General features: G+C 43.8%; 1 protein-coding gene and 1 non-coding gene across 2 annotated transcripts in view; both read right to left on the bottom strand.

The window, feature by feature from the left end:
- Positions 1 to 1222: 1222 nt before the first annotated feature.
- The window catches only part of TTF1 (transcription termination factor 1), a 28278-nt gene continuing 21077 nt past the window's right edge, over positions 1223 to 8423 (bottom strand). Inside the window, exons 9-10 of the mRNA XM_012808204.2 lie at positions 3949 to 4034; positions 1223 to 1490 (exon numbers count right to left, since the gene is read on the bottom strand). Coding sequence (XP_012663658.1) covers positions 1312 to 1490; positions 3949 to 4034 — 265 coding nt within the window. The 3' untranslated portion in view covers positions 1223 to 1311. The remainder of the gene's footprint in view (positions 1491 to 3948; positions 4035 to 8423) is intronic.
- On the bottom strand, positions 3744 to 3830 carry LOC111726962. Its single transcript, XR_002774628.1, has one exon. It is a non-coding gene; the product is annotated as a small nucleolar RNA SNORD86 (small nucleolar RNA).

Raw genomic sequence — 8423 nt, 5'->3', positions numbered from 1 at the left:
GTCAGTAGCCATGGCATATGCCGATAACAGCCAAGATGAGAAGCTAATCAAGAACATAATTCCTTTCACAGTAGCTTTAAAAAAATGAAATACCTAGGAATATACATAACAAAATAGGTGAAAGAGAATTAAGAAGAAAATTTCAAAACCCTAAGAAAAATAGCAGAAGATATTAACAAATGGAAGAACATACCATGCTCATGGCTGGGAAGAATCAACATTGTAAAAATGTCTGTACTACCCAAAGCAATGTACAGATTCAATGCAATCCCCATTAAAATACCATCATCATACTTTCAAGATATGGAAAGAATAATTCTTCATTTTGTATAGAACCGGTAGAAACCCCATATAGCCAAGGCAATTTTTTTTTTTTTTAATGTCTCACTATGTCACCTTTGGTAGAGTGCCGTAGTGTCACAGCTCACAACAACCTCAAACTCTTTGGCTTAAGTGATTCTCTTGCCTTAGCATCCCAAGTAGCTGGGACTACAGGCACCTGTCACAACACCTGGCTATTTTTTGTTGTTGTTGTTGTCATTGTTTAGCAAGCCCAAACCTGAGCTGGGTTCCAACCTGCCAGCCCCAGTGTATGTGGCCAGTGCCCTAACCACTGAGCTACAGGCACTGAACTGCCAAAGCAATTCTTAGTAATAAAAACAAAGCTGGGGTTATCACCCTCCCAGACTTTTGGTTATACTATAAGAACTCAAATTAGATGCTCCCATTTGATCCTGCAATCCCATTACTAGGCATCTAACCAGAAGAAAAAAATCCTTTTATCATGAGGACATTTGCACTAGACTGTTTATCAAAGCTCAATTTACAATCGCCAAACTGTGGAAGCAGCCTAAATGACCATCAACTCAGGAATGGATTAACAAACTGTGGTATATATATGCTATTTAGCCATTAAAAAAGATAGAGACGTTACATCTTTGTATTTAACCTGGATAGTGGTGGAACACATTCTTCTTAGTAAAGCATCCTGAGAATGGAGAATCAAGAATCCAATGTACTCTATTCTAGTATGAAGGCAGCAGATGAGCTAATACAAGCTGGGGGGATAAGGGAATGAGGGAGCAGGGAGAGGAAAGAAGGGGGGGATGGGGATTATGTCCTGGGGGCAGGACACATTAGTAAGAGGGACTTTATCTAACAAATGCAATCAGTGTAACCTAATTCTTTGTACCCTCAATGAATCCCAAACAATAAAAACAGCCCCCAAAACCACTGAGACTGAGAATAGCTTTACTGGCTCATGTATATAAATACAACAAAACTTGATATAAAAAGAATAGCAACTTCTGCTTAATTTTGTTCTGTGTCTTCTTCCTCACTGTCATCTTCACAGTAAAAGATGTCTCTAAACAGGAAAACTGGCTTGGGTGCTGCAGGAGTCTGGATTTTAGTGCCTTTTCTCTTCATCTTCTTTTCTAAAGTCTCTTTAAACAAAGGTAGAATAGTCTCGTAAAGGTAGTCGATGATCTCTACAGAAAAGAAATTTAATTTTGGAGTTATTTGTCTGTATGAAGCCTCTTATCAATGTCAAAGGGTACAGGACAAGGACAACACATTGCTCGTTACTTTATGTAAGGTCCTGTCCTTATTGATTTGTAAATGTTCATTGACTTAAAATTAATCCTCATAAAAAGAGACAGGTATTATTTTTAATCTGTTTTTCAAATGGGGAAACAATGGCATACAGACATTAAGAAACTTGCCTAAGGTCATGGAGTTAATAAGGATTCAAACCCAGGTAGTGATGTCTGCTGAGTGCAAAGAAGTATTCACCACACATGCGAAGTGTGAGCTCATCCAGACCAGCAGCTCCACTGGTCTGGACTCTGGTCCTGGGCTCACCACGAGAGACCTCACACTCATGAGCTTGTTAGAGAAAGTCCAGGCTCTGGACTCCACCCGGAGAGTAGGATCCAGTAGGTCGAGGATGAGGCCAGGAATCTGTCTTTTTAACGTGTTCCCCACAAGGCTATGATGATCTGAGTTTGGGATTACACATCCAAACTACCCACAAGTGGCTACAAAGAAAGAACCAGGCATCTTACATTCCTTGTGGAGCAGAGCGTATGTACACAGGGATGCACATTACATGGTGTGCATGTGTCCATGTGTCACAAGTGCCGGCACAGCAGTGGCACCCGTCATCTGCTCAGTGACCAAGGGCCATGCACTGTGCTGAACACACCTCACACATTAGTCATCTCATTTAGTGCTTGTCAAAATCCTGTCAGGTAGAGGGTATAATCTGTCATTTTTCACCATTTTACTAATTTTTTTTTGTTTTTGAGACAGAGTGTTAGTTGCCCTCTATAGAATGCCATGACATCACAACTCAGAGAACCTCAAACTCTTGGGTTCAAGTGATGCTCTTGCCTCAGCCTCCTGAATCACTAGGACTACAGGTGCCAAGCACCCTCCCCTGCCAGTTTTTCCTTTTTTTTTTTTTTAGAGACAGAGTCTCATTTTGTCACCCTTTGTAGAGTGCCGTGGTATCTCAGCTCACAGCAACCTCCAGCTCCTTGGCTTAGGCAATCCTCTTGCCTCAGCTTCCCGAGTAGCTGGGACTACAGGCACCCACCACAACACCCAACTATTTTTTGTTGCAGTTTGGCCAGGGCCAGGTTCAAACCTGCCACCCTCAGTACATGGGGCCAGCCATGGGGCCAGCACTCTACCGACTGAGCCATAGGTGCCGCCTTAGTTTTTCTATTTTTAGTAGAGATGAGGTCTCATTCTTGCTCAGGCTGGTCTTGACTTCCTGAGCTCAAGCTATCCACTTGCCTCAGCCTCCTTGCTAGGATTACAGGCATGAGCCAATGTGCCCAGCCCACCATTATACTAATTTTAATTTTTTTTTCTGTGAAAATTTTTTTTTTTTTGAGGTATGGACATGGGGTGAGAAATGTCGCTGTAGAGTATGAGATAACCCTCCCTCACAGGAATATCCCTTCAAATCTTCCTGGGGAACTTTGTGAAACTTTTTCTTCTTCTTGAAGCTGTTCTTGGAGCTGCAACCTTTTCCAGCCCCTGCTGCCTGTCTCCTCCTTAGAGCAGACTTTTCTCTTAGACACAAACTTGCTGCCTGCTTTTCAGGATCACTAACTACTGTTTCCTTCTTGGGTGAAGCTTTCTTATTCCTGGGAGGACTTACACTGGCAGTGGCCCCCTCCAGATCACTACTAGACAACCCCTCTTTGGAGGAAGATTTATTTTTCTGGGGTTTAGAGACAGGGATAGATGGGTGGTCTTCCATTCCATTCTCCTGAGGAACCGCCCGCGGCTTTTGCTTCTCTTTGGGTTTTTCCGCCTCTTCTGAGTGCTGCTGCTGTTCTGTGCAGACGGAGGGCCCGTGCAGCCGGTCATCTCTTTTCCTTCTTCATGCATTTCTCCTGCCTCTCCAGTTTCCTGGTAATCTCAGCAGCCACTTCTTCCTGAACCACCGCTTCCTTCACGACACCCAGATTCTTTTCGTGGAATCTCTCTAGTCTTACAGGACAGCCACTCCTCAACTTGTTCCGGAAGCTTCTCCCTAAGACGCTGGGGGGACCTTAGAAAAGCAATAGATTCAGGAGGCAATACTGCCTGTGTGTGCCAGGTATCGGGAAAATTGGCCTTGTTCTTGGCAGCTGCTCAGCCAATGAAGGTGGAGTGGAAAATGAGCCCATATTTCAGTGTGTTACCCCTTGTCTGCAGTGCACTGGAAACCTTTGCTGGGCTCTGGGAATCACCCTGACACCAGGACTGGCCGTCACCCCTATAAGCAGAGGCGTGTGTAGGTAAGGGAGTCCTGGTCAGCCATTACCATGACACCATTTTACTACTGATAAGGCTAGAGTCAAGAAGCTACAGTCACTTGCCCAGGTGACTCACACACCAGTATGAGGCACCAGACATCACGATAACAAGTCAAATCTTCAAAATACTGACCTGAAAAAGTCTTCCTCTGCCAAAAGGGAACATAGGTAGCTTTCAGCTTATAAAATTTACTTTGAACGTAAGATGGAGGAACATCACTTTAGAAAGGAAAAGATTAAAAAAACAAAGTTAGTTAAAAATTGATCATTTCACCGCTGCTGTGTAGTAGGTACATTTAGGGCGGTCTATGAAATCACCGTGGACATGAAATCACCGTGTCCACAAATGTGCGATAAGAATAAGATATACATGAAAACGTATTGTTCATTCGGTTAAAAAATAAAAGGTAATCAGTAGTACAAAATGGATTGTTTAAATTTACGTAACTTAAATCACTGAGTGAGAAGACAAAGTGTACCACGGTGTCCATGTGCTGATGCTGGCCTTGTACTTGGCACGGCCTCAGGTCTTACATCATAACCAAGTATGACGCTCCATGATGGAGCGGCTGCTCTTCTCCCTCATTCTGAAGAGGAAGAAACGGAGGCACAGAGAAGGTGCCCAAAACCACACGGCTGATAAGGGCTTGGCACTCAGATGAGGGCTGAAGTGGGGGTTTTAGCTGGATCATGTGACCCAGATCCTATACTCTGTGCTTCTACACTTAGGACACCTCCATGCTTGTCAGAATTCAAAGGCACATGCTCCCTAATCCTTCCAAACTAAAGGCCAAACAATCTGTCAACATGCATACTTCTGAGAGTCTACCCACCCCCAAACCTCATGACGCTCAACAATTTGTCTTGTTCAAAGGGGCCTTGCTTTGTAGTCCAGCTCTCCCTTGCTCAGCAAGCAAGAAATCTAGATACGGAGAGTGGTAGCCTCTTTGTTAAACAGTAGGAACAGATTCAAAATGCAAGAGCTATTTGCAGCAAAGGCCAGTGGAGGTGCACAGAGACAGCTTAGAGACATGTGAGAGCCATGGGCAGTCTCACTTCTCAGATGAGAAATGCAAATGAAACCAAACTGAAACTACTGACGGAAGAGTAAGAGGAACACGGTCTTTGTAGTGTCTGAAAACGTCTGGTGACAGCCATTTCTGGTCACCATGGGTAAAGCAGGTATAGTGGGGAAATGAGGCAGATGCCACCTTAGCTTAAAGATCAAACGCAGAATCACGTGACTCAGGATGTGCTACAGTGATAAAGACACACAGCCCCTTTGTCAGAGTCTCAGCTGTGACACACAACCTGAATCTAATCAAGAGGAAACATCAGACTCCAAATGAGGGACATTCAACAACACAACTAGCCTGCATTCTTCCAAAATTTCAACATCAAAGGCAAAGGCAAAGGCAAAAGAACTTTACAAATTCAAAGACACTAAGGAGATGTTGACAAAATGCAAGGTGTGACTGGATCTTACACCAGGAAGCATGTGCCTATAACGTGCTTATTATAAAGGACGTTATTGGGATAACTGGTGAAGTGTGAATGTGGACTGTTTTAGAGTATTGTATTATATTAACGTTAAATGTCCAAATTCTCAATTGCACAATGGTCATGTACAATAACAGCCTTGTTTAGGTGCTGTCTGCTACTAATTCTTAGATGGTTATGTGGGAAAGTGTTATTCCCTTGGAGCAGATGAGGAGGAATGAGAAAGCCAACGTGGCAGAATGTGAGGATGAGGTAACAGTGAATGAAGGCTGTATGGGGGCGCTTCCTGCTATTCTTACAGCTTGCTAGGTTTTTTTTTTTGGAGACACAGTCTCACTATGTCGCCCTCGGTAGGGTACCACGGCATCTCAGCTCACAGCAACCTCAAACTATTGGGCTTAAGTGATTCTCTTGCCTCAGCCTCCCGAAAAGCTGGGATTACAGGTGCCCGCCACAACACCCAGCTATTTTTTGATTGCAGTTGTCATTGTTGTTTAGCAGGCCTGGGGTGGGCTTGAACCCTCCACTTTCGGTGTATGTGGCCGGCACCCTACTCACTGAGCTACGGGCATCAAGCCAACTTGCTAGGTTTTTGAGGCCGTTAATAAACTTGGCACACATTTCATTTACCTTTTGTAGGTATGTTCAGTGGGAGGTGGGGTGTGGGGGGAGGAGGGCTGGTCTGACTTACTTGGCCCACGGTACCTGGCATGGTACCTAACACACACACATCACGTCTGTCCCTCTGGTTATGTAGCACTGTAAACCACCCACTGTTCTGCACAGCATGTCTCATCTAAAATGACATCTTGGTGCTCCCAGTGCACCATCACCAAGGGCTTTCTCATTCTTTTTTGCAGCTGTGAGGTATTTCATCATTCAGGTACACTATATATACAGCCAGTCCTCTATCAGTGTGCATGTAGGTTGTTCTACAAAAAATGCTACTGTAGTAAATTATACTGTACATAAGTTGTTTAATGTATGTATGGATTTATTCTGTAGAGGTGTTTCTAGAAATAGAATCACTCAATTCCAAACAGAATTACTGAAAGGGAATATTTGAATTTTGAAAGGTACCCAGGTAAAGTATGTAAACTTACCAAAAATAACAATCATCAGAGCATGTGGATAAGCTGGCTGGGCTACTGATGTAAATACACGAAACCTTATGTACTGAGCTTGCTGAACTGGGGTGATGGGTGCGTGGGGCTTCATTTATTCTGTGTTTAAAACTTCTCATAGCAAAGTCTCACAAGAATGGAAGAAAAAGTATCCAATGTACACACCCCTATTATGAAATTAATTTATACCTTTTATATGAAAGCTATAACCTAATAACAGCCTAAGAATATGGGGCGGGGAGGGAGGGGGGAAGAGGGAGGGAGAGGGGAGTGGGGAATGGGTGGAGGGAGGAAGATTGGAGGGATCACTCTATGGTTTATCTTACAAGGGTACAAGTGAATCTTTGTAGAATGTGAATGTTTTAAAATAATAACTAAGAAAATGACATGAAGGCTATGTTAACCAGTTTGATGGAAGTGTTTCGGATTGTGTGTGAAAACCCCACACTGTAACCCAGAAGTGCATTAATGTACATAGTTACCATTCAATAAAAAAAAAAAAAAAACCTTCTCATAAAAAGTGCCTCCCCAATTAGGCATTTCTGATAAAGCAGTATTTAGATGGAAACCTAGGTCCTTAAATGTATATTAAAAAGGAAGAAAAATTGAAAATGAGCTAAGAACTCATTTCTGGAAGTTGGAAAACAATAGCAAAATTATCTCAAAGAGAGCTAGAGAATATAATAAAGAACATACCAGAATCAGAATCATCATGAAATGGGGTCAGTGCCATTGCTGCTGGTGCTCTGAGACGTCCCGATGTCCCGGCCCCACACCAGACCAATTTCAGGATCCTCTCTCACTGTGGCTTTGGTATTTTTTTAAAATTCCCCAGATCAATGTTTGAGCTTGGCTGAGAATCAATGAGCTAGGGAATTGGGAGAGTTCCAAAGCCCCAAACTGGGTACACAGAGATAACCAGAATCCTGCCATCTTTGAAGAGTGTGCTGTGTTGTCAGCACATCATATGAACTATGCTGGCACATGCTGGTCTGGCCCCGGCATGTCCACTCAGCCAAACCACCACCATCACCTTCTTACTCACTGCCCTCCAGCCACCTGGACACAGTTTAGTCCCTTGATGTGCCCAGCTGGTGCCTGTCCAGCTTGTGCAATCACTACCCTCTGCCCACAGAACACTCCTGCATTTTACCCAAGCATGGCTACCTTGCTACTGCTTCAGGAAATCATCCCTAACCACCCTCTCTGACTGCCTCCAGCCCTCAGTCTCTTCCACCCTATTTTTATGATTATTATATATATTTTTTTAGAGACAGAGTCTCAACTTTGTAGTCCTCAGTAGAGTGCCGTGGCGTCATAGCTCACAACAACCTCTAGCTTTTGGCCTTAGGCAATTCTTTTGCCTCAGCCTCCCAAGTAGCTGGACTACAGGCGCCCACAATGCCTGGCTATTTTCTGTTGTTGTTGCAGTTTGGCTGGGGTGGGGTTTGAACCTGCCACCCTTGGTATATGGGGCCAGTGCCCTACTCACTGAGCCATAGGCACCGCCCTTTATTATTATTAATTTTTTTTTTTTTTGAGACAGAGTCTCACTTTGTTGCCCTGAGGTTGAGTGCTATGACATCATACCTCAAGTGATCCTCATGCCTCAGCTTCCCAAGTAGCTGGGACAACATGTGCCCACTACAACACCTGGGTTTGAACCCACCACCTCCGGTATATGGGGCCAGTGCCCTACTCCTCTGAGCCATAGGTGCTGCCCTACTTTTTTTTTTTTTTTTCCAGTAGAGACAAAGTCTCACTATTGCTCAGGCTGGTTTTGAACTCCTAAGCTCAAGCAATATGCCCACCTTAGCTTCCCAGAGTACTAGGATTACATGAGTGTGCCACAGCAAACAGCTCTTTCTATTTTCTCTGTAGTAACTATGTTGAATGAGGTTAGTTCATTTGCTTACAGGCTTGTCCCATTATGACTTATGTGGGTTCCCAGAGTCCTTATTCACCACTCCCTTCTGTGACTGGT

Source organism: Otolemur garnettii, unplaced genomic scaffold, assembly GCF_000181295.1.
Source record: "Otolemur garnettii isolate 467f Iridium unplaced genomic scaffold, OtoGar3 scaffold00087, whole genome shotgun sequence".
Taxonomy (NCBI): domain Eukaryota; kingdom Metazoa; phylum Chordata; class Mammalia; order Primates; family Galagidae; genus Otolemur; species Otolemur garnettii.
This window is presented reverse-complemented; position numbering and strand designations above follow the sequence as displayed.